This window comes from Ambystoma mexicanum, chromosome 9 (genome assembly GCF_040938575.1).
Source record: "Ambystoma mexicanum isolate Mex_15411 chromosome 9, UKY_AmexF1_1, whole genome shotgun sequence".
In the NCBI taxonomy this organism is placed as follows: Eukaryota; Metazoa; Chordata; class Amphibia; order Caudata; family Ambystomatidae; genus Ambystoma; species Ambystoma mexicanum.
This window is the reverse complement of record NC_090931.1, coordinates 1,501,939,720-1,501,965,686: the sequence shown is the minus strand read 5'-3', so window position 1 is coordinate 1,501,965,686 and position 25,967 is coordinate 1,501,939,720. Positions and strand designations below refer to the sequence as shown.

The window sequence follows — 25,967 nt, the reverse complement described above, 5'->3', positions numbered from 1 at the left end:
CTGTTGTGATTGGTCTAAAGTTAGTAGGGATGTTAGGGTCAAGGGTGGGTCTTTTGAGGAGTGGGATAACCCAGGCATCCTTTAGGTTATCCGGGACAATACCTGTCTTGAAAGAAGCATTTATGAAGGCTGTAATGAAAGGGGCTAATTCGTGAGATGCTTCCTTGATAATTGGTGCTGGGCAAGGGTCACCTTGGCAATTGGATGGTTTGAGGTTGTTTATGATTCCCTCTACTTCAATGATGGTGAGAGGGGAGAAAGAGAAAGGTTTATGAGAAAGATTAACTTGGTGAGTACTGAGTGCGGGTGTGGTCAATGGTTGGTCAGACTGTAGGGCATTCTGTTTATCTCTAATTGTAGATTGGAGGGTGGCAATTTTGCCCAGGAGTGCTGACTGAATATTTGGGCACCAAGAGCTACCTTTAGTACAGGAGTCGGGGGGGCGGGGGGGGTGGCTGCAGGTGTCTCAAGTTCCTTGAGAATATTAAAGAGTTCCTTGGTGTTAGACTGGGCAGACATAATGCGGTTGTTGTAGGAATCTTTTTTTGCCTGAAGTAGGGCCACTTTGTAGTTAAGGGTAGCTATCAGGAGACCGTCCTTGTGGGCGTCGGAATGGCGACTTCTCCAACGTGACTCTGCCGTCCGTTTCTCTTTGCGTAGCACTCTGAGTTGGGGAGTGAACCATGAATTGAGGTGAGCTTGTTGTTTGGGTTTCCTCAGTTTCAGTTGGGCAATAGAGTTGATGGCTGCAAGCACTGACTGGTTGTACATGTCGGCTAAGATGGTAGGGTCTGTACAAGTGTCATGAGCATTGCTTAGGGTGGGAAGGATGAGGGGGGAGTAGTTTTTCCGCAGTAATGTTCTTTTTATTTCTAGTGAGGGTGGCTGGGGCGACCGGAGGCGTAGGTAGTAAGGCTGCTTCAATACTGAAGGTGATGACGTGGTGGTCAGACCAGATGCAAGGGGCGTTGGACAGTACGCTAATATTGCAATTGGTGTCACTGAACCAGTCCAGGGACCGCCCTTTAATGTGGGTAGGTTCTTGTATGTGGTGTGAGAATCCTAAATCTGATGAGGTATTAGCAAGGTCGAGGGCCACAGTATCATTAGGGTCTTGGTGTCCTAGGTTGAGGTCGCCAAGAATGATGGTTTTCGAGTTAGATTTTGCATTGTCGAGTGCTAAAGCAGCAATGTCATCCACAAAGGATGTGGGTGGACCAGGGGGTCTGTATATGAGGTGGATGGTAACCGTTTGGTTGGCTGACAGTCCGAGTTTGACAGAGAGTACCTCTGCGGATTCCACCTTAGTGCTTGGGATGGTTCTGAGTCCTAATGAGTTTCTAGAGATAAATGCGATTCCTCCACCTCTCGAGGTGCGATCACATCTTATAATGGAGTAGTCAGTGGGGATGGCTAGAGAGAGTGCAGGGCCAGATGCCGCGTGTAACCAAGTCTCAGAAATGGCGATGAAGTCAAGTTCCTGAGTCTTGATGAGATCAGCGATGTCCAGAGCATGGGCAGCTAAGGACCTTGCATTGATCAATGCAGCTTTGATTAAACCAGTGTTGCTTTTAGGCGCTGTGTTGGTCTGAGGGTGAGAGGGCATAGGTGAAGTGGGTGTTTGTAAGGGCAGGCTATGCGTCATTGTTTTCGAGTGTAAGTTTGGGTACATAGGGTGACCCTTCTTGCCCATGAGTCTGGAGCCTAGTCTTTCGTTCCTGAGAGCGATGGAGCACGGTAGGTTAGGAGAGGGCTTTTTGGCGAAATGGCCAAGCCATAAGGCCGGATCGTTAAGGTAGATGTTGCTGTTTTGCGGTGCAATACTTAGGTAGGAGTCAGCAAGTCTAAGTGAGGAGTCCATGGGTGCAGTGTGCAAGGCGCTGGGTGCATCTAAGTTGGGTGGTGGTAGGTATAGCGTCCAGGTAATTACCCACACTAAAAGTGGTACTTATAGTAAGGGAAGCAGTGACTGTCCATAATGGACTCATAAGAGAGTCCAAACCTTCAGCAGGCACTTCTCTCTTTTTCGTGCTCAAAAAGGACAAAGACTAACTCTGACCTTGCATCGACTACTGCTGCCTTAACAGAGTCACGACATCCTGGAAGCAGTACAGGGGGCCTCAATGTTTGCCAAGTTGGATCTCGGGGGAGCGTATCATCTTCTTAGGTTACACAACTGAAATGAATGGAAGACGTCATTCAGATCCTGATTAGGTCATTATGAATATGAAGTGATGTCTTTTGGACTAACGCACCGGTCACCTTCCAAAGATTTGTCAACCATGTCTTTGTTGAACGGCTGTTTCATTCAGTCATTGTGTACTTAGACAACATCCTTGTGTATTCCTATTCTAAACATCTTCACCAACAACATTTTATGGAGGTTTTGCAACGAGTATGCCAGCACCAGCTCATGATCAAACCAGAAAACGTTTTTTTGAAGTGCGTTCTCTTCCTTATCTTGGATTCATCCTCTCTGACAAGGTATCGAAATGGACCCACACAAAGTGCCTGCTGTCATGCTATGGCCATCACCTACTTCTGTGAAGGACAGAAAATGATTTCCAGGACTTGCACATTTTTATCAAAAATTCATTAAGAACTTTTCCAAACTTCTTCTTCCAATTACAAGACTACTGAAGAAGAACACACGCTTCTGCTGGGACAAATGAGTTGAACCACCCTTTTGGGGTCTCAGACCAACATTTCTTTCTACACCTGTCCTGGCATAACCTGATCAACGGTCGCAATTCATCGTTGAAACAGACGCATCCTATGGAGATATTCGGGTGTTTCTTAAAGAAACTGACACATACCAACAGAAACACCCTGTAGCATATTATTTGAGAATGCCTAATGCCAGCAAACTAAATTACTGTTAATGAAAAGGATCTTCTTGCTACCAAACAAGCTTGCACCAAATGGCAACATTTACTATAGGGAGTGACGCATCATTTTGAAGTCTGCACGGATCATACAAACCTCAAGGTATTACAAGAGATTGAGTGTCACAATAGTCACCAAGCCCGTTGGACATACTTCTTTTCACAGTACAATTTTCTGTTGACACACATACCAGGCAATGAGAACATTTGCGCCCTGTTACCTCAGGGTTTGGAGCGCGTAATAAGTGAATAAACAAACAAACAGTTGCTGATGGTCTTTCTAGAAATCACTACAGTGACTCCTGCAAGACTGCTTCAGAAGAGGCAGATACTTGCTGACAAGCAATGTGTGTTCTCCTTAATCACGTTCCTAGAAAAGATCAAGAAGGATTCCATTGGATAAGTCCCTTCAAAAACACTGCATTGCAGCCAATTCCAAGAAGTTGAAGGTCTCCTATTTTTTGGAAAAGGTCTAGTTCCCACATCTGATACAACAAGTCTTGTCTGGGTCCTGTGATGGTAAGACAGTCTGACATAAAAGTACGGCTGCTACTCTTGAATTGATAATGCACACCTTTTGGTGGCCCATGGTCAAGAGAGGCGTGCAGGAATATGGATCTACATGTTTCATTTGTTCTCTATGCATATATTCTACTTCAAAACCTATAGGAAAACTACAGCAACTTCTGGTACCTAAAGGGCAGTGGTTACACATTTCCACCAACTTTGTTGTTGAATTGCCTCCATTCAACGATTTTACAGCTATCGTGGTTACTGTTGATTCCTTCTCAAAAATGGCACATTTCACCCCACTTGTCATGATGCCTACCCCCGGGCATCCAGACCAAGTCCATCAACCCCGGAAGCAGACATCATGTTACCCAGAGAAAGCCCAGCAACCCCTGTTAGGGGCTATATGGGTACATTCCTGGCGTCTATGGCACCAGGCTCATATGGGGCATCAGTCCTGGCGCCATAGGCGCCAGGCTTATATGTTAAAACTTACCTGCTGCAGACCATGCTGCAAGAGATCCAAGCCCATGTGAGGCTTGGAAGGGACTACTTTACTGTAGGGACTATTTTGTTACTCAGTTGTGGTTGTGGAGGTATACTTACCTGGGACTACTTTGGAGGCTATTTAAACCACGCCCGAAGAGCAGCACATGCTTCGCGTTATTCTGCATCCTGCAGCGTAACGCTCACCGTGCCTGCAGTCAGCATCCAGCATCTTTCCACACCCGCCTCGAGTCCAGAGCGCCTAGAAAGAAGGGAAAGAAGAAGAAAGGTTAGAACAAGAACATTATTGGGTTTCTTACCTGATTCCAGATTCATTGCACCTTTGAACCAGAAACAGACTTTATTTTAAACGCGTCGCATCGCCAGCAGCCATACTCGCCGTTCCTCGCAGCATCTCTACGATCCGGCGCTGTCTCCATCAATATGTTGCCGCATTCCAGCACCTAAGGGGGACAAGAAAACAACAAGGTGAGCCGAGGGAACAAACAAGGACAATCTCTTTGCCACCAGATACTTACCTGATTTTACCGCTGGAGGTATTATTCACCAGCACGCCAAATCTTCTTACGCCGCACCTGTAAGAAAAGAGAAAGCAGCGAGTTAAGCCTTGGCATCATTTAACGGACAGTGTGGGATAACACAGACTCTTACCTGAACGCTTTTAGCTGCCACAAGACGATCTTCTTTTGGGTCTAAGCTGCAAGATAAACAAAGGAATTGGACAAGAGTAATTATTCAGACATTTTTGAACTCTTAAGAACGATATACTTATGGTCCTTCGCCAGGAGGTTTGGAGCCAAGATTTGTCTAGAACTCTTCCAATATCCTCAAGCCAGTGAAGTAACTGGCCATCAACGCGCCCCTGCATTCCTCGCAGGATGGAGAGCTCATCATTCAAAACTATAAGGTGAGCTTTGTGAACGGGAATATCAGAGGTGATAAATGGGGACGCAGTGAGGGGCTATTACTCAAATCCACGGGTGGCTAATTCCCTTTCTCCGCCTTTTGGAGACTTCTTCTACGCGTCAAGCAGACGAAGCTAGGTGGGCCAGTCCAGTCCAGTCAGTCATCTCTACACTATGCATCACGTTGGTGGTGACCGTGGCTGTCCAGTTCCGCTCGACACCCCTGTGGAAACCAGGTGAGCGTAACAACACTACCTAGGGTTCTGTCTCCTCCCCAAATAGTCAACGCTTTCCCAAAGGAGATGTTCTGCTTCCATGGTTTACCTGCTTCAGTCATCACTGATGGTCTCAATATATACCTCCCGGTTTTGGTCCGCACTTTGTAAACAGTATACCACCCTCTGACTAATGGGGAGACTGAAAGATTGAATCACACTATGGAACACTAGCTCTGGTGCGTTTTATCTTCTAGTCAGGATAATTGGGTCAATCTGTTACCCACTGCTGAGTTCGTATGCAACAATACCATACATTCTGCAACCAACATGACCTCTTTTTTTGTGCCACTGGGATACATCGGAAACACCTACCGCTCTCCATTTGCTCCTCTGTATAACTGCCAGCTTTGGGCTGTGACACAATCATACAGAATCACAAGGAAGCATGCAACAATCTTGAACAGGCAAAAAAGAAAGGTAAATTGTATGCCGATGAGCATAGGAGACCAAACCCAGATTCAGAGGCTGGAACCAGCATAGGAGACCAAACCGAGATTCAGAGGCTGGAACCAAAGTCTTTTTGTCCATCTAATATCTACCACATTGGATCAGTCCTTCTAAACTATCACCTGGTTTTGTATGACTGTTTCCCATCAGCGCCAAGATCAATCCAGTGGCTTTAAGACTAAGATACCCATGGCCTAGAAACGCATCCACCCAGTATTTCATTCATTACTACTGAAACCTTACCAACCTGACCAGTTCTTCCATTGTTTTGCATCCAATCCCAAGTCTTAAGCCTCCGCCTGATGAGGAAAAGGAATACGAAGTAGCCGAGATTTGGGTCTTCTGTTATTTCAGAGAGAATCTACATCTTGTTGATTGGAAGGGGTATTCCCCTTCGGAGAGAATGTGGGAATCAGCCACCCGTAACCATGCACCTCAATTGCTCCGTAGATTCCATTCTGCTCACACATGGAAGCCAGATCCCAGCGGAAGGGAAGAGGGCATACTAGCATTGCCAGTCGAGTGTTTCTCCAAGATGGCTGCCATCGTGCTCTTTACCTTCTTGAATGCAGAAGATGGGCTACACCTCACATTTCAACCCTTTCCCTCCTGAATACTCCTGGGTGTGATGCTTCTCCTTGTATTCCCTTCCCAGTCTCCCTTGCTACTGCTGTCATTCTCCATATTCTCCTTCATTTCTGTGCCTCCTCATCACTTCCCTGTACCTGCTATCTTTGGAACTGCCTTGGAACCTTGCTACCAGTCATCTCATTTAAAGTTTGTATGCCATTTCGGCCTTTTCCCCTAAACAAGGCTTGACCCTCTGTCTCCCCCTCATTAGGCAGGCACAGTAGCGACCATTAGGGATTGTCCCTATCTCTTCTCACACCATCTATATACAAAAGTCAAGGGAACCAGACCATCTTGGAGGGATACATCTGCTGAGAGCACCCCATGAGGGGCCATCTCAAGCCACGGGTGAGAGTAGCATGCACATCTGGGGTCAAAACAGGGGTGTAGAGCCTGCTTACAAGATCTTACCTTCCAGGTCCTACATTGGGCGTTATGTTCCCCTTTTCACAAACTGAGTGTTGCTCCTCTTTTTTTTTTTTTGTATTATTTATGTGGGCATTTTGGGGAGTACTACCTGCCATCTTATGGCTGCTTCAAGGTGTTTGGACAATAAACATAAATGCAAAACGTCATCATTCTGGCCGGCCTGGATAGTATTTTACTAATCCAATTTGTATTGATTCTGCTAGATGTGATGATTCATGGTATCACGTCACTTCTTCCCAGTGAGGAGCCCTTCCCTGTGAGGCTAAGGAGGTGATGTCAGAAAGCACCAAAGTATTAACTGAAAAGGATACGGTACTTAAAAGGATACAGGTGGTAGGGTCTTCCGGATCCCTGTTCACGTGACGTTTTGATAGTTGTGAAGTCAAGTTAAGACCTTCCAAATGATACAACTCTCTGACTGGTAAAACAGGCAGAGCGATGGATCACTGGAAAGGGCGTGGGTAAGGTATAAGAAGTCAGCCTAGAACAAAATAAGGTATCATGAATAACTGCCCCGACCTGGGTATGGTGGAATAGGAAATGTCATGAATGCACACACTGACCTTGAGTCTAGGGCAGATGAATCCAGCAGAGTCTCTTGAGGAATCCAAGGTAGAACAAACGACAAGGAAGGGAAGATTAGTAAGGGAGACTTATCCCGAACGGAACGAGGCTCACGCTAGATACCGGGTTGAATGCACCACAGGATAGCGTCCAAAGTACTGTTCACTGTCACCTTCCAATTATCCTTGATAAGTTTCCTTCCCACGTAGTGTAAAGTATAGAAATGAATCAATCCCCCTGTTAACAACACAGATGCAGGAGTTGGAAATAGAGCTCCTTTTAAGGTATAAACAAAGTACACGCGGTTCTGGACAGCCGCGAAGAAAAGAGCGTGTGCGTGTGGATTTACACGCGATTAGGATTCACGCAGTCCAGGCCAGCAGCGCTTGAAGACAACATATGCGTGTGGATTTTACACGCGAGCAGGATTCACGCAGTCCAGGCCAGCAGCGCTTGAAGATAGCGTGCGCGTGTGGATTTACACGCGAGCAGGATTCACGCAGTCCAGGCCAGCAGCGCTTGAAGATAGCGTGCGCGTGTGGATTTACACGCGATTAGGATTCACGCAGTCCAGGCCAGCAGCGCTTGAAGACAACATATGCGTGTGGATTTACACGCGAACCGGATTCACGCAGCCCAGGCCAGCCGCGTTTGAAGATAGCGTGCGCGTGTGGATTTACACGCGAATAGGATTCACGCAGCCCAGGCCAGCCGCGTTTGAAGATAGCGTGCGCGTGTGGATTTACACGCGAACAGGATTCACGCAGCCCAGGCCAGCCGCGTTTGAAGATAGCGTGCGCGTGTGGATTTACACGCGAACAGGATCCACGCAGCCCAGGCCAGCCGCGTTTGAAGATAGCATGCGCGTGTGGAATTACACGCAACCAAACAGCTCCAGGAATCAGCGTGTGGCGGAAAACACGCTATAGAAGGCCAAAAGTTAGCTGTAGTAACCTGCAAGGATGCAGACCGGAGGATCAGCTACACAACGCCAAATGATTCGATCAGAAGCAGCGAGTGAAGTTTCCACGCTGCTTAAATACGTAATGCCGTAGTTCACGTGACGAAGCAGAATACACGTGATGTTAGCGACGTGAAAAGTGCTAACGTCGTTTTCCTGGCAACGTGTCGAACAACCGCCATTTGGAATAGAACGGTCTAGCTGATCTACGAGCGTGGGAGGTAGGACCACGTCCAGCATGCATGACAGGTGAGCCCGCTATGCAATATTCCCCCCTAGAGGTAGCAGAAAGGATGATCTCACAGGGAGATACTCCCCTCATGCGGACAAGGACTCCAGTTCCATGATGGAATTCCCTAAACCTCTTGGCCTTGAAACCATGAAACCTGTAGGATCTGTAAAGAATCTGGATGCCGGCGGCACTACCGTGTGTTATTGTAATACTCCTTCCTTTCCTCCTGTAATATTTGATATCCTCAAGAGGAAGAACAAGATAGACATGTTGCTGTTTGTGGTTGGTTGGTTTACACCTTGCGCATTGCATTTTGTGGTTCGTTTGTTGGCCCGTTGCAGGTGGTTTCTTAGTTGATACATTGCATTTAGTGGATAGTTAGTGAGTTGACCACTAGTGGGATATGCTTAGTGAGTCAACACTGTACCTTTTGTGGATAGTTAGTGAGTTGGTTCCTTGCAGATTGTGATTACTGAGTTGACAAGTTGCTGGTCATGGTCAAATTACAGATGCTTCTGAGTTGTTGCTTGTTGTCAGTGAAGGGCTTGACTTTCTGCAGAGGGAGGGCTAATGCCAAGCTGTCTAAGTTTTCATAGCTATGTGTGAAGGAGAGGTGTTTGTCGATGTGGAACCCGAGAGACTTGGCGCAGGAGGTGAGCTTGGGTGTGAAATCCTCAGGGTTCATGGTTGATAGCCAGGTCTGTATGTCTGGGTGTTCAGTGTTGTTGGTGAGGAGTAGGAATTAGTTCTTGGATGCATTGCTGATTGCGATCATTTAGTGATCTGCCTCGGCTTGTTGCAGATGGCCTTGAGTTGTAGGAATAATTGAGTGTAGCCGATGCATGATTGCTTCTCAGCTCAGAGCAGGTGCACGTGTGACCATGTTGTGACTTAGATTGGCCCATTCCTGTATGATGCATATTTATATCAAGCAGCCCTTTTGTGTAATTTTACCATTTTGGCACAAAGGAGATTATGAGAGAGATTTAACTGTGTAACTTGACAGTCTATCCATTTCAGCTGGCACTTGGAAAGATCGATATGTACAGGGCAATCACATCTCTGACTCAGTTGGACATGCACAGGGTGACCCGCAGCTACATTTTTGGCCCTGGATATGCAGGTCAACAGTGCACCCATTGCTCCCCACATATTTTGCTTTTTCACCCTGACAAACATGTTGACATTTATTTATACTTCTCTTTTTATTAATTATATCGCAGGACAAGGAATTATGTTGTCTCGCATAAAAGAGGATTGTGCGCCATTTCACAGTGATGATCAGGACAGCGAGAGACAACAAATCCCCGGCTGGTCCACAGGTGAGCCAGCCCTGCACAATCACTGGAAATCGGCAGAGTGACATGTTTACAAGAGGACAACTTAATGCACTTCTGGAATATACATGTGTGTGCTTTCTGTTGTCTGTTTATACCCAAAAGACATCCTCGTCTGCTCCCTGCACTGCCAGATGTTCCACAAAGGCAACCGTTGTGTATTTCCTAGTGTATTAGTCTTAGTATCAGAATTGTATTATTTATTTAAAAGTGCTCTGCGTGAAGGAGGATGAAGCCTCGATTGCAGCGACGGTCGGGACAGAGACATCAAAGTAGTAGGTGGTCCACAGGTGAGCATATGATGTGTAATTACTGGGTAGTGGGGTGTTTACAAAAGCAATATATGTGATTATGAAATGTACATGTCTGTGTGCCGTGCATCGTCTATTTACACTGAGTGATCCTCATCTACCCCTGGATGTGCCAGACTTTATACGATTGTCCATGTAGTATCATACTTAGGCATTGTATTATCTATTGAACAGAATTCTACATAAAAGAGGATGAAGCGGCCAATTTCATTTACAATCAAGACCGTGAAAGAAAACCAGTCTTCAGTAGTTCCACAGTTGGGTAAATGGTGTGTAATTGCTGGGAGTCAATAGAGTGAAAGGTTACTCCTAATCCTGGTTCTCCGCCATGGCCATCTTCGTGGATTTCATAGGCGCTGTGATTATTCAGCAGCGTTCGATTGCAGGATAAGCAGCATAGGCCAGTGGATGAATGGGGAATTGCTTCCAAGTAGGCCTTTGCACACGGATATCGTGGCAAAATTGAGACTGGATATTAACGGAGGACTAAGTAAGAGTATAAGACCATAAAACGGGTTTAAACAGGGTTGTGTGCGAGCCACCACTTTATTTAACCTCTACGTAGCAAAGGGTGATGCTTGTGATGAACTGGTAAACCTTCCTCCACGATTTGGTGCAATTTCACTTTCATGGTTTAGGTGACACTCATGTGGGATAACGGAGAATTCTAATTGCATGCATGCATGTTCATAACGGCATTGGATCAAATCAATTGTGATAAAACAGAGTAATTTATGTTCCGGGTTTTTGGTTTTCAGTGTTTGTTTTGTTATTTTCAGTGGTGTTTTTCAAGTGTTTTCAACAAAATGTAACAATATGTAGATCAGTGCTTATACATTATTTTGCAGAAAATAATGGAGTGCAACATTTATTTCCAGCTTATATGAACAACATGTTTTTATTAACATAGATACTTTTGGAGTCAAAATATCATGGGGTATATACAATATTCTCAATTGCAGCCCATTGAGGCAACATCCTCTCAAAAGGGGTAGCCAACATACTTGAGAAAGCAATAGAGGTCAGTGAGCCACAGCCTCTGGAAAGGATGTATGCAATTTTGTGTACAGAATGATGCCCTTATCGATATCAAGGGCCGGTTCTATGATGTGTGACAAAGGATGTGCAGGAGCCCTAATTTGCATATGTATTGACATCAGTGTGAAATGACCGAAAGTGATGTTACAGTAAGTGACAGGAGGCTTTGATACTTAATGCTATCATTTTGTTTAATGACCTGCTACTGGTTACAAAAATACCTTTTTAAATTGTTTTTATATGGATCTAGGTGTATTGATAATCCGAGAGCTAAACTGGAAAGAACTCTGTCGTTGTACAACTGTCAAGATCAACCAGGATATGTCGGCTTTGCAGCGCTCCACTGTAGCCTACGGTGGATATAGCCCAGGCCCCATAAATGAGACTTACAGGCTCAAAATCACTCTGACTTTACTATATGGGAGTATGCGTTTGCTAAAAATGCACAAACGAATAAAATGACAGACAAAAGGTGTAGGTTCATGTTGGGTTTGGCACAAGGCACACCATTGACATTTATTTATATAGATTTTGGCTTAATGACTTCACATGCTTTGGCCAACAGACACTCTTTACATCTATAATGCACGCCACATACTCTTACTAATAGTAATATTAGGAAATCACTAATAGATCGTGTTTTGACATAAGCTGTAAAGCTGTCTTAAGAAAACTGGAAATTAATTCTCTGGTCGAGGAAGATCTTTATTAAGCAACGACAAAGATTATGACTAAATTGAAACAATTACATTATCGCTGAAATTATGCCTGAAATTTCACTGAAAATGTATTAAGTACTTCTTACACTGGATGTGACACTTCAATATGTGATTGTTCTCTGTGCCTTTAAATGAGGTGTGACTCCTACGATTGCAGCGTCATCTGCCTTACTTTGAAGTTACCGGCACAAGGAGAGGGATACCTTGAGTTTTAAGAACTTGCAGGTTCTGTGGGAATGATAGCTGCTGTCAAACATCTGTAATTGTATTCCCTGGTTTTTATATGGGCACATTGTATTAATTTTAATTGCAAGAGCAACTGTAATCTTAAAGAAATTTGGGGTAGTTTCATGAATGGAGAATAATATGCTAACCTCTTTGGTTGCCTGTGGATGTAAGCAGTTAATAAAGAGAGACTACAATTGATGAATGTATTGGAAGCGTGTAGTTATGGTTAAGTTGCTAAACCCATAGGAAGACCACTTTTTGGGCGGCTTATAACATCGCGCCCCGTAGACGAATCCTCACCAAATGTTTGCGAGCAGTCCTGTGAAATGCGTGGACACCTCTGCATTACAGGGTTGGTGAAAAGCAGTTCTTGGATGGCTTATAACTTTGGCGCCACTTAATGAAACTTCATGGAATTTTGCAATTATATTCCTGACCTGATTCCGAATGAGTTTTAAAAGTTTGGTGGGATGCTGCTAAGAGGGGGCAAAATTAGAGGGTGGGTCCCAAAATAATGTAAAGGCTTACAAATGAGGTGTCATTTTACGAATCTACACTTAATTTCCAGCAACCTTGTGTAAGGAGCATTGGCAAGGACCTGAAAGCAGGGTTTTGCAAATGTGCCTGTGTTTTATTTTTTGACAAGTGTCATAATGTAGGTACACAAAATAGTGATGTACCTTGGGTGACCAAGGTGTGTAGCCTGTGGCCATGGGCAGTGGCCAGATTGTCCAGGTCATGGAATAAGGTCATGATCCGGACAATCTGGCTACTGGCCATGACCACGAGGGACAACACATGGGGTTAAAGTGGCCATGTCCACCTGGGACTGGCTTTGTAGTAAAGTTATTCGAAATTGGGTTTGGTTTGAAAGGGAAGAAAAATGTGCTCGTGGTAATATGGTCATGGGGTTCTCTTTTCGCCTTCTGCAGGCTGCCATGGAAAGCGAAGCTGGGCCCTGTATGGAACCCTGCCTTCCCTTAGCATGGTGCATCGTCCCGGTGCACGAAGTCAAATCCTTTTTTTAGCACCCCGGGTTCCCGCTTTGGGAACCTAGGGTGCTAATAGCCTTCATCCCCCATTACAGGGGCTGGAATGGGGGGATAATTGTCCGGAAACCTTGTTATCCACCCTCGCTTCGCTTTGGCTGATAACTAGGGCTACCGGGCTGGTATCCACCGTTCCAGTCCCTGAAACGGGGGATGAACACCACAATAGGCCCATTACCAGAACACAAAATGCAAATGGAAATGTTGGAAAATCTGAAATGTAAAGTAGATGGAGACTATACTTTTGTTTTTTATTTTTTTATTTTTAAGTTCTATTTTCTATCTGTGAAAGGTGGTTCCTAAAGGAACATATTTTTTGTTGTTTTCGGATGTTTTTTTTTTTTTTTGGCAGGAGAGTTTAGAACGAAAGGTGGGGAGGGAAATGAGGGAAGAAGCACCAAACACTAATATGGAGGGGCATGTGGCCAGGGGAAAATGTTGCGCGTGTGTTTATTTTAAGCTAGGGGGCAGTGTTTCTCATGCTCCTTGATTACAGCAGTGGTGGTGGCTCTTGGGGAGGAGGGATGGCATTAGCTGATGCCATTTTAAGATAAATGGCAGTTTTGCTAAAAGTATGTACTGCATACCAGATTGTTAATGGATAATGGGCCTCATTCCGAGTAGGGCGGTAAGGGTTAACAGTCACCGGTAACGAGACTGGTGCCGTTAAACCCTTACCTGCTTAAGGACGGGACCCGCAAAGGGATTCCGGGGTCAAAAACGGTGCCATAATTTACGGTACCGTTATTGCCGCCTGCCCCTTTCCCATTTCCCTTTCCCCTATGGGGGCTCAAATGGGAATGGGGAATTGCCCTGGTGAATGGGGAATTACCGGTCCCTCCGACCTCGGAATGGACCGGTAATTACTCCATTCACCAGGCCGGAGTTTGGACGAGTTCAGAGGCAGCCATGCCGCAAATAGCGGCGTGGTTACCTCCGAACTCTGAATGAGGCCCAATGAGTAGAAATAGGTGTAGGCGCTGTGCAAGGGAAATTTTGAAGTTGAAAGTTCCTAGATCAGTCGAAATGCAATTCCGAACTGTCCGCAAAGCACAGATCTTATCGTGAAGTGCGGACGGGTTCTCGGACACGTCATTATGCTGTGCGCCAGCGTATGGTCATGTTGCACTGTCCGGAAGGTCCGATCTTCGTAGACGTGTACGGATGCCAAACCAGTTGAAATAGTTGCAACAAGTGTATAGAAGTGTTACAAATGATTCTAGAAGGTGGGAAACGGCAGAGTTTTAAGGTGACACTTTGTAAATTGGACCCAAATATTGCTATATTGTCATGGTGCAGGCACCCAAAACCCTGAAACTGGTGGGGCCATCCCGGACTTTGGCCCCCTTGGGGGTTTATCAGGCCCCAGCCAGGCTCATGGAGGTGTTAGTTACATGGTCCATTAACTTGGCTCTGAGAGGCTGAGCCATTCAATTCAGGGTGTGGCCTGGAACTACTTTACCTGAGAGGAGGGATACGGAGAAGAGGATTATTTTCTTGGAGCTACTTGCAGGGCTATTTAAACCGCACCCAACAATCTGAACACGCTTCGCATTATTCTGCACTCCTGCAGCGTAACGCTCACCGTGTCAGATCAGTTCTTGCTTCCTTCTGCCACGCCCGTCCAGAGTCTTCCATCCATCGGCACCTGCGAACAGAGAATAACAGGAGTTATTTAAGCATCGAAGGCCTTACCTGCAGTACATCCAGATCTCATCTCCTGCTTTCCCACGGACCGCCGAATCTGCAGAACAGAACGAAAAGCACCCTCTCGGTTAGCTACTCACCTGATCGGCCCGCTCCAGGAACTTAATCGGACAGTTTTTCATGCAGCAGCGCGCCGCAGCTCGAAACCACCACACAGATCTTCTATTCTTCTTCCAGGACTCGCGCTGTATCTGCTGAACAGAAAAAGACAAACAGGTTAGTCGCACGTAGCAAAGGAAAGCTACAGGGGTGAACATTCGCGCGCCCGGCACAGTGCAATACTTACCCGCAGGAATTCTGAGCATCATTGTCAGGAGGGTCATCCATCATCCGAAGGTCGCTTAACGCCGCACCTGTAAGCCAATATCGGACATTAGTTATCTTGAACAGAAAGACTTAAAGGCAGTTATTGGAATAGAGACTCTCCCGGGCCTTCTACTTCAGCAACTTCCTTCGGATCAGTGACGTAACTCGATCCAGGTAAGACTGTGAACCGTGCCCCTGCCAGAGTGTGCAGGACGGAGAGCTCACCCATTAAAAAACAGAGGTGAGCCAGAAGAAGTGAAGGATAGACCGAAAGGAGGTGAAACCACTGACCAGCTCCCTTCGGTAGCTAATATCTTGTTTCGACTTGCAGGCTAACATCTCCTGAAGCAAGGACTAAGGGGAGACGCAAGCTAGCATCACCAGCCAAGCAGAGCAGCATCAGGACAGAAACCCTATGCACATCAGCACGCCCCCGTGGAGACCAGGTGAGCGTGACAGAACGCGAAGCCTACACAAAATTCTCTACCTGGGCGTCATGGAAACATCGGAAATTGATCAGCTAGCTTAGCTTTTGGGGGAACTCAGGGCCGAGGTGCGTTCTGCTAGACAGGAAACCAATGCCTTACGAAGAGAACTGATTGTAGCCAAGGAGCGCACCAACGATCTCGCCAGACAGCTGCTCCAGTCACAGGCGGGGCAGACGCCACTACCCGGGGTGGGGTCAGCGGTACCCCCCGCATCAAGCAATCCGGTTCAGGTGGTCCCCCCAGGAGCTGTACCCTTGGCACCCCCAGAACGATTCGCTGGGGATCCGAAAAGGTATGCAGTGTTTATGAACCAGTGCCGTCTACATTTTCTATGCAGGCCAGGAGCCTTTCCAAACGACCAGTCCAAAGTGGCTTTTGTACTTTCATATCTTAGCGGCAGTGCTGCTGATTGGTCTGTACCGCTGGTCAGTCGGGATGATCCCATTTTGCGAGACTTCCAAAGATTCCAATTGGATATGGAGAAGCTGTTTGTCCGGCGTTGTCAAGGTCAGGCATTAGATAATGAGCTCTTGTCTTTGCGTCCGGGCAATCAGGATTTGTTAACATACATCGCGAACTTCAACAGACTGGTTGTGGAAACTGATTGGCCGGACGACCAGAGAACAACGCTTTTTTACCGTGGTCTGAGAGGGGAGTTAAAGGACGTTTTAGCTCAAGTGGTGAACCCGCCCAGGGACTGTGCCGAGTACATAGACTTGGTAGTCCAGCTAGATCACAGACTGCAGAACCGTAAGGCAGATCGTGCTAGAATTGATTCTAGAGTATTCGTGCCCCCCAAGGAAAATGCCTCCAGGACCACCGATGTGTCAGAACCCATGCAAATCGGTGGAGTACGGGGGCCATTAGCCAAGGCTGAAAGGGATAGGAGAAGACAACAATGGTTGTGTTTATATTGTGGTTCAGCCAGCCATTTTCTCAGAGAATGCCCATTGAAGCCACCCAAAAAGGCAGTAGGAGTCGCTGGTAAGGTTGAAACAGAGTCTGAGCCGGAAAACCTCTCCGCCCGGCAGGCGTAGATGTCCGCTTCCCGAGTGAAAAGAAGGACTCCCAGACCTCGCACCTAGTTTTGCCTATGGTCCTTATAAACCACCAGCAACCGTCTCGAATGCATGCAGTCAGAGCATACATCGACAGTGTAGCCATTGGAAATTCTATGGATCAAGAATTTGGCTTCAAGGATGAACCTTTCCATTTGCGAAAAGGCAACAACAGACTTAGTCACCACAGTCGATGGAACTGAAATAGCTTCGGGTCCGGTAACACACTCTATGGCTGAGATGACTCTTTTGTGCCAAGACGGTCATCGGGAAACCATAGTGTTTGATATAATCGAGGCCCCACAATTTCAGATAATTCTGGGTATGCCATGGTTGGAATCTGACAATCCTTGCATAGACTGGCATGGCCAAGAGGCTGACCTTCTCAGTCGACTGTGTTCAGACTTGTTATCCAACTAAAGGACCTTTGGTCACTGGAGCGACAACTATCATGAAACCAACCAACTCGTTACCTCTGGTATATCAAGACTATCAGGATGTATTCCAAAAGGATCAAACCAACACACTGCCCCCTCACAGGTCGTATGACTGCCAGATCGGCCTAGTACCAGGAGCACCGATTGCGTGCGGTCGAATCTATGCTCTCACAGAACCCCGAGAACCTGCATTTGAGAAAATATTTAGACCAGTATCTGGCTAACGGTTTCATCCGCCCATCCAAGTCCCTGGCGGCTTCACCGTTATTCTTCGTGCCTAAAAAGGAAGGTGACCTTAGGACTTGCATCGACTACCGCGCATTGACTCGGGTCACTGTTAAAAGCCGTTACCCCTTGCCTCGGATTCCTGACTTATTGGATCAAGTTAAAGATGCCCAGTTACACCAAGTTAGACCTCCGCGGAGCTTACCACCTGGTGCGGATCAGGAAAGGGGATGAATGGAAGACCGCTTTCCGCATCAAATATGGGCTATTTGAATACCAGGTGATGCCTTTTGGCCTTTGCAACGCCCCAGCGGCGTTCCAATATTTCATGAACGATGTTTTGCGAGAAATGATTGATGTGTATGTTGTAGTATACATCGACGACATTCTGGTATACTCCCGTTAAGAGCAAGAACATGTGAAACATGTCCGAGCAGTTTTGGACAAACTTCGACAACACAAGCTATTTGCAAAGTTGGAGAAATGTTTTTTCCATGTTACTGAGGTTGAGTTCCTCGGATTTGTTCTAACCCCTCATGGTGTGTGCATGGATTTACGAAAGGTGGATGCCATTCTCAACTGGCCGTCGCCAACCTCGATTAAAGGAGTTCAGAGTATGCTCGGATTTGCAAACTTCTATCGGCGCTTCATTCCAGGATTCCCGCAACTAGTGCACCCCATCACCACTCTGTTGCGCAAAAACAAGCGTTTTCAATGTTCTGAAGAAGCTGAAAAAGCCTTCCAGGAACTAAAACAAAGATTCATCTCAGCCCCGATCTTGAAACACCTTCGTCCAGATCTACCGTACGTGGTCGAAACGGATGCTTCCAGTTTGGCAATGGGCGCAGTCCTTTCACAAAGGGATCCCGAAACTGGTGAACTGCACCTGGTAGCCTTTTGGTCACGGAAATTTACGGCTCCCGACCTGAACTATGCGATTACGGACAAGGAACTGTTAGCCATCAAGGCAGCCTTCAAAGCCTGACGACATTACCTCCTCGGAGCTAGACACACCATCACAGTAATTACTGATCATCGCAATTTACAGTACTTGAAGGTGGCAAAAGCCCAATCATCTCGTCAACTCCGATGGGTGTTAGTTTTTGCTGAGTTTGACTTTGTAATTACCTACCGACCTGGCTGTCGAAATGGCAAGGCAGACGCACTGTCCCGTATAGGAGTAGACGAGGAAAACGCCAATCCCGACCCAGTGCCTATCATTCCTGGTGAGAAGATTCTTGGAATTACTACGTCTCTAACATTAGAAGACGTTCAAGAGAGTATCTCTCATCTCATGGATTCCAACACCCTAAAGGACTGGCTGACCAAAAGTCCTCACCATTCGGTCACTAACCAACTACCCTATTTTCGAGTACGTCTTTATCTACCCAGCAGAGAAGTTCAGGAAAAAGTCATCTCACATTACCATGACTCATTAGTAGAAGGTCATCCTTGAATTACAAAAACTGAGGCCAAGGTCAAACGACAATTTTGGTGGCCAACATGCCGTAAGGACATCAAGCAGTTTGTGCTATCCTGTGGAGTTTGCGCTCAAAACAAGGCCCAAAAGAAAAAATCAGCAGGCCTGCTTCAGCCATTAGACATTCCACCAATGCCTTGGCATACACTATCTCTTGATTTTATAACAGACCTTCCTCCGAGTAACAGATTCAACACAATTGCCAGCTGTGAAAAGTTTGCACTCTACCATCTCCCAAGCCTTCAAGCAAGCAAGAGATCATCTTAGGCGGGCTAAGGAAAGGTACAAGAAATCAGCCGACGCACATAGACATGAAGCTCCAAGTTTTCGGGTTGGGGATGAAGTCTGGTTGGTGTCAAAGCACATACCCGTTAAAGGGCTTCGTACCTTCAATACCAGATATTTTGGTCCATATACCATCAAGGCCATAATCAATCCAGTGGCTATGAAATTGGACTTAAGCCTGCACATGAAAATTCATCCAGTGTTCCAGGTCTCACTTTTGAAACCGGTGCAACCTGGAACATGAGTTGTGAAACCACCGAAACTGGTCACAGTGAACGGAGAACCCGAGTTCGAGGTTAAAGAGATTCTGGACTCAAAAATCACCAAATCAAAACTCTTTTACTTGATAGACTGGAAAGGGTACGGACCGCATGAATGATCATGGGAACCTAGCGAGAATGTATATGCTCCACGGTTATTGAAAAGATTCCACCGTAATCACCCAAACAAACCAGGTCCAATAAGTGGATCAGCCATTAAGGGGCCTTGGGGGGGGGGGGGGAGGGGGTGCTGTATTATCAGGCCCCAGCCAGGCTCACCTGGACTCAGTCCTGGCGCTGCTGGCGCCAGGCTCATGGAGGTGTTAGTTACATGGTCCATTAACTTGACTCTGAGAGGCTGAGCCATTCAGTTCAGGGTGTGGCCTGGAACTACTTTACCTGAGAGAAGGGATACGGAGAAGAGGACTATTTTCTTTGAACTACTTGCAAGGCTATTTAAACCGCACCCAACAATCTGAACACGCTTTGTGTTATTCTGCACACCTGCAGCCTAACGCTCACCGTGTCAGATCAGTGCTTGCTTCCTTCTGCCACGCCCGTCCAGAGTCTTCCATCCATCGGCACCTGCAAACAGAGAATAACAGGAGTTATTTAAGCATCGAAGGCCTTACCTGCAGTACATCCAGATCTCATCTCCTGCTTTCCCACGGACCGCCGCATCTGCAGAACATAACGAAAAGCACCCTCTCGGGTAGTTACCTGATCGGCCCGCTCCAGGAACTTCATCGGACAGTTTTTCACTCAGCAGCGCACCGCAGCTCGACACCACCACACGGATCTTCCATTCTTCTTCCAGGACTTGCGCCGTACCTGCTGAACAGAAAAGGACAAACAGGTTAGTCGCACTTAGCAAAGGAAAGCTACAGAGGCGAACATTTGCGCGCCCAGCACAGCGCAATACTTACCAGCAGGAATCCTGAGCATCATTGTCAGGAGGGTCATCCATCATCCGAAGGTCGCTTAACGCCGCACCTGTAAGACAATAACGGACATTAGTTATCTTGAACAGAAAGACTTAAAGGCAGTCATTCCAAGCAGTTATTGGAATAGAGACTCTCCCGGGCCTTCTACTTCAGCAACTTCCTTCGGATCAGTGACGTAACTCGATCCAGGTAAGATTGTGAACCGCGCCCCTGCCAGAGTGTGCAGGACGGAGAGCTTGCCCATTAAAAAACAGAGATGAGCCAGAAGAAGTGAAGGATAGACCGGAAGGAGGTGAAACCACTGACCAGCTCCCTTCGGGAGCTAATATCTTGTTTCAACTTGCAGGCTAACATCTCCTGAAGCAAGGACTAAGGGGAGACGCAAGCTAGCATCACCAGCCAGCAGAGCAGCATCAGGACAGACACCCTACGCACACGAGCACGCCCCTGTGGAGACCAGGTGAGCGTGACATATATTTGGTAAGTATGATATTAGTAAGTTGTAGGAAAATAGCATGCACTAATAAAAACCTATGAAATTCAATGAAAAAACATTGTTCAAGGGACATTATGGTTACAAGTAAAACTGAAAACCCCCAGAAATTCTCCATTTATGGTAAGCTAAGCAACCATAACTCGCGCCACCACCGTGCACTGCTAAGACTAACACCCAGGACATCAAAGATGACATCACAAATATCATTGTTGACATCACTGATGACCTCTCATGTGAAATAAATTTTGATGAAAAATCCCTACAAGGAGTTGTGTTTATATTGTTGGTAACGAGATGTCACGGGTGATCGGGAGACCTATCATGCACTACTTAATCTATTAAAGAATGTACCCATCTAAAATCATTGTAGCTTAACATAACTGATGAATTTCTGGGGGTTTTCGGTTTTACTTGTAACCATAACGTCCCTTTTTAACAAAGTTTTTCGTGTGTGTGTATATGTGAACAAGCGGTGTGTTTGCCACGAAACGCATTGTTGTTTTCGTGTAATCTTTCCTGTCCTGGACATAATTTATTAAAGAATCCATTTTTTTGCTTGACTAACTTTGCTTTCCTGCCTCTGTTTGGCGAAGATCGCTGGCTCCAAACCGCTTCCTGGAGTGCACTCCACTCTTCTTGTACTGCGGAACAAGGATTTTGGATTTTTGCTCTGTCCCTGTAATGAGGCCAGGCAGAGTCAGGTTTGTAAGCCTAACTATGCACACCTGCCACTTGTTAACGCTCCCGGTCAGGATAAACGTTGGCGCGAACATGCACTGAGGGAGTGATGCGTGGTACGAGAAGGAACAGCTCTTTTGGGGTTGATGCAAACTAGGCTATGGAAGTTGGAAAGCCAAAGGGCGGATATGCAGTTGCAAACATCGGGAGCGAGCCAGGCAAGCACTCCACACTTTCCAGAAGCCATAAGCATTCCAAGACTGAAACCAAGTGAGCGGAAGAGAGAAACCTTGAAGGTGCTTGGAAGCGGCCCATGACCCTGCCGGGTGAACATAGTTGTGGAGGAGCAGAGGAGGCGTTGGTAACGGCCTTGACTGCTGCATGAAGCATGTTGATGAAAGAAGACCAATTAACATCACCTGTGAGCTATCAAAGGCAACAAAAGCCCGGTTTGTGTTAAAAGCACAAGTAACTGTAACCCGAAAGTTGAAGGTTGTACGTGTGCCGATAAAACGCGTAATGGAAAGGACAATTGCTGAATTGTGAAGGAAATGGATACAAAGTAACCGAATAGTCTTGGGCGGCGCGATCAGACATCCTGGGAGGCGAGATCACACATTTGAAAGTCTCTGTGAAATGTTCTGAGTTGAAGTGTATTGCAACGGGAACCAAAGGCAAGAAAGTAACTGCTATCCTGTAAGAAGGTTGAATGAGTGAAAAGCAAAGAATGTGAACCCTAAAAATGCCAATGGGACAAAGTATATGAACTTGGAAAGAGGCCAAAAGAGAAAAGCAAGAGAAAGAAATACCAAGAAGTATTGGTGTTGCATATGAATTTTGAAAGAGGCCAAGGAAGCAAACTAAAGAAAATAAGAAACTACAAATACCAGGAAGATTGTGGATCGTCAAATTCTTTAAAGGTTGGTGGTCATGCAGAGGTCTATGTAAAATCCTTGCAGTTTCGAAAGTAGTCGACAGTGAAAAGATACCTGAGACAAAATGTGGAGAAGGGAACCCCCATGAAGTGAAAGACCGGCTTGAGCCTGGCAGAGGGAAACCTGTGCAGAAATGTGAGAAATTGAGAAAATGAATGTGAAAAGAGGCAGGCAACATTCTGGTGGAGGGAAGCCTGTGTTGCACTGTGCGAAAGTGCAGGTCGAAACTAAAACTGTGTGTTTATGAGAAGGCAGATGAAGCCTAAGGAAGAACTCCCAGAAACTTGTAGCCCAAGCCTCAACTTTTGAATTGTACCAGTAAGCCGAAGTGATAGAACTATGCCATCCAACTATCCTTTTTAAGAAACTCTTTAGATCCTGTGAGCTGAACGTGGGGGAAGGGAGCTGCTTGTTACTTAAACCATTCTGACATTTCTTTTGAGACATATTTTTCTTTTGTATTTCTTAACACATTTGTCATTTTGAGAAGGAGGGCAAAGTTAGGTTTCTTTAGTATTTGCCTTTTTATGTTGACTAGACTGACTTGGACATGTTCGTTATTTGTTTAATGGTTGAGACTACTCCCATTCTAGAGTTAGGGATAGTTGGAAATTCTACCAACCCAACCAAAATAACAAATAAAGTTTTTGAAATTGTATCCATTGTGTCTGTCTACTAATGATACCATGCCTTCCTTATATGTGCTCTAGCACATTGAAGCGTCTCGTGCTAAATGGAATTACCAATAATAGTCTCAGACCCAAATAACCAGACAGATTCAAATAATATGGCAAAATAATACTTTATTATTAGCATAAAAATAAAGTAGGGCAATCTGGCAAATAACAGGCGTTAATTCGCACACTCCCATCCAAATGTGATTACACAAAGGCTTTATACCTTGATATGTATCATCTATGCCATCATCCTACGTGGCAAACTGTTAAACCTATTAAAGGGAGGGATTGATTCAGGGAACATATGTACCTATAGTATTATCTACAAGTTCCTTATCTTAGAGTAAAGAATCTTATCATAGAAGGCTCTGGGGAGTGTAGCTTTTTAGGCATGAAAGCATGATCTCCAAATAAGTGCAGTTTGGAGCATTTCTCCCTTGTTCTTATCCATTCGCCCAGCCATCGGCTTATTTATTTTTTGTTGTTGCTCTGGTCGGATCAGTTATCGATAAAGTGTTAGAGATCGCCTTAGCTTCCAAGGCTTTCCTGGATTTTAGCTCTCCAGCATTGCATCATTTTGTGTTTAGTTGTCATGACATAGTTTGACAAAGTATTCATGATACAATTGGGTTTTCCATACATTAGATATTGTCTGTATAGAGAAAAATGTTTCCATATATAAATAGCGTAGATCGAAACAGTTCCAAGTTCATGCCGTATAGTCGACATAGAGGAGACTGAGGTAAAGCTAACACTGATCTCCAATACAAACCCTCCATCCTTAGCCAAGATGCTTCAGCTTGCCAAGGTCTCGCTTCTGCCCCATACATAAGAATTGGTGCAACTTTGTGTTTAAAAAACAGTCAAGGCAGGTGACATTGAGAACCTGCCATATCTTGCCTGAATAATACAAGCTTGAGTAATGTCTTTTTTAATTCCTCAAATCCTTCAGTCATTTCATCTGTCCATGTTATCTTATTTGTGTCTACCTGTGCTTTTTTTAGTCCTTTTTAAAAGTGGTTGAATATATGTACCTTGATCGAAAACCCAGGCCCTACAATAGTTACATAGGCCTAAAAACTGTTGCATTACCCTCACTGTTTTAGGTTCTGAAGTCTTCATAATTGCTTTTGCTCTTTCAGGTGTCACTTTTCTCCCCTCTTGAGAGATGAACTCTCCTATGTACAGGACTTCTTCCTGACAATATTCTAACTTGTGTACCGTGTATCCTTGTTAGGCAGAAACCTGTGCAGTTCCCTTAGGGACCACTGCAAAAGGCTTAGGACTACAGGTGTTGGCAGTAAACCCAATTGGTAGAAGTCTATACCACCCAGATTTACCTGGTAGCTGTGGCTGAGCAGCCAGACTTCTCTCAAGAAGAGTTAGGCAGTATACAGAGTATACAAAAAGGTACAGAGATACAGTAGCACAAGCAAACACTGACCAGAGCTTGGGTATAAAAGTATATAATTATTTATTTAAAAACTCACTTGTAAAATACACTAACACTAATATGGCAAGCAAGTTCAAACACAGTCACTATCAATATATATACATCCCTGATTACTTATTGAACAAGTCTTAGTTAAAACACTACTTATTTTCAGACAGAGGTGAGCGCTTAACCTAAGATGGCACTCCAATAAGTTCGTTAAAAAGGGAGGGATAAGGCAGAATTAGGAAAGTATACAATACCAACACTTTTTAAAAAGAACCACAGCAAGTCAGAAAGGCAGAGTCTACTGTTAGAGCAAGAAAGTTCATAGGCCAGGCCCACTCTTGGAGAGAGCAAGGCGGAATGTGTCCAAGATCACACAGTTGAATGATACTTTAAAACGTCTTTGCAGATAGTTCAAAAAGGGTTGGATCAGTTCAGAAAAAGTTAGTTAGGAGGTCCCAAGTCACCCCAGGATAGAGAGTCAAGGATTTACGGGACACCTTGATCAGTCTGTTGCAAGGGAGACCAGGCGGGACACAGTACCTGAAATGGTGAGAAAGCTCCAGCGGGGGCAGTTGTTCCTGGCAGCGGATGCAAGTCGGTGCTTCGTCCAGGGGAAGAGAAGATCTTGACGTGGAGGAAATCTGGAGGTTGTTGCACTGCCAGGGAAGAAACCAGCCGCGGAGTTTCCCGGTTAAAAGGTACTACCCTTTTATTTGCGGTAGTGGTGAAGCGTGGCTATCCGGCCGCCAGGGTGCTTGGCACGGGCGACTCGACCACGAGACGATCCAGGAAGGCAAAAAGAGGGCGAACTGGTTATCCCCACCAGCTCAGAGGAAGAAGACTCTCCGGGATGAAGATCTCCTCTGTCGTTGGGAAGTGGTGAGACGGTTCAGCAGGGCTCCACCGGTGGTGTCGCCGTTGCAGGTCGGCTCAGCTTCTCCCTCTTCGGATTCTTTGATCCTGTGGTGACTTCTGAAGTTCCAGTCCCCAAAGCCCTGCTTTTATGCAGAAAACCCCCATTCACTCAGCCTAGCTGTCACTCAAACATGCTAAGCCGGGCGGCTCACCACTGGGCCAATCAGAACAGAGTGCGACTTGGGTTGCCGAGGCAACTCAGTCCAGGGTGCCTAAACCCCCCTCCCACACATCCTGTAGACCCAGACAGAGTGGCACCACTTTTGGAGGCTTCTGTGCAGAAGCCCGCCAAAAAGTGGAACAAAGGGCTCAACTTGGGTTGGAGTTACAGAGGCGAACACAAACGCTATTTTAAAACTGAGTCCTGGCAAAAAGACCCAACCGGGGAGTAAATATTAAATAAATAACCCAGCGGTATCTTTAACATAGTATCAAAAAAGTGGTGCGTTTAAAATGAATGGGAAAATCCCATAGGAAATATTGTGGTGGAATATTTTGCGTGGTAACCACTGCCACCAGCCAGAAACTCGACGAGGGGGGGGGGGCTGCACAGTCCCCCCTCGAAAAACAGACCCAGGGCCAATCTAATTACCCCTACCATAACT

At 45.8% G+C, this 25,967-nt stretch overlaps 1 protein-coding gene across 4 annotated transcripts in view; it reads left to right on the top strand.

The window, feature by feature from the left end:
- The window catches only part of LOC138489330 (zinc finger protein 271-like), a 115,623-nt gene that overhangs the window by 12,904 nt on the left and 76,752 nt on the right, over positions 1-25,967 (top strand). Inside the window, exons 1-2 of one of the 4 annotated variants that reach the window (XM_069617032.1) lie at positions 9,572-9,670; positions 9,897-9,975. In XM_069617032.1, coding sequence (XP_069473133.1) covers positions 9,915-9,975 — 61 coding nt within the window. In that variant the 5' untranslated portion in view covers positions 9,572-9,670; positions 9,897-9,914. Of the gene's footprint in view, positions 1-9,571; positions 9,976-25,967 lie in introns of those variants that run through there. The other 3 variants (XM_069617030.1, XM_069617031.1, XM_069617033.1) reach the window with 3 other exon arrangements.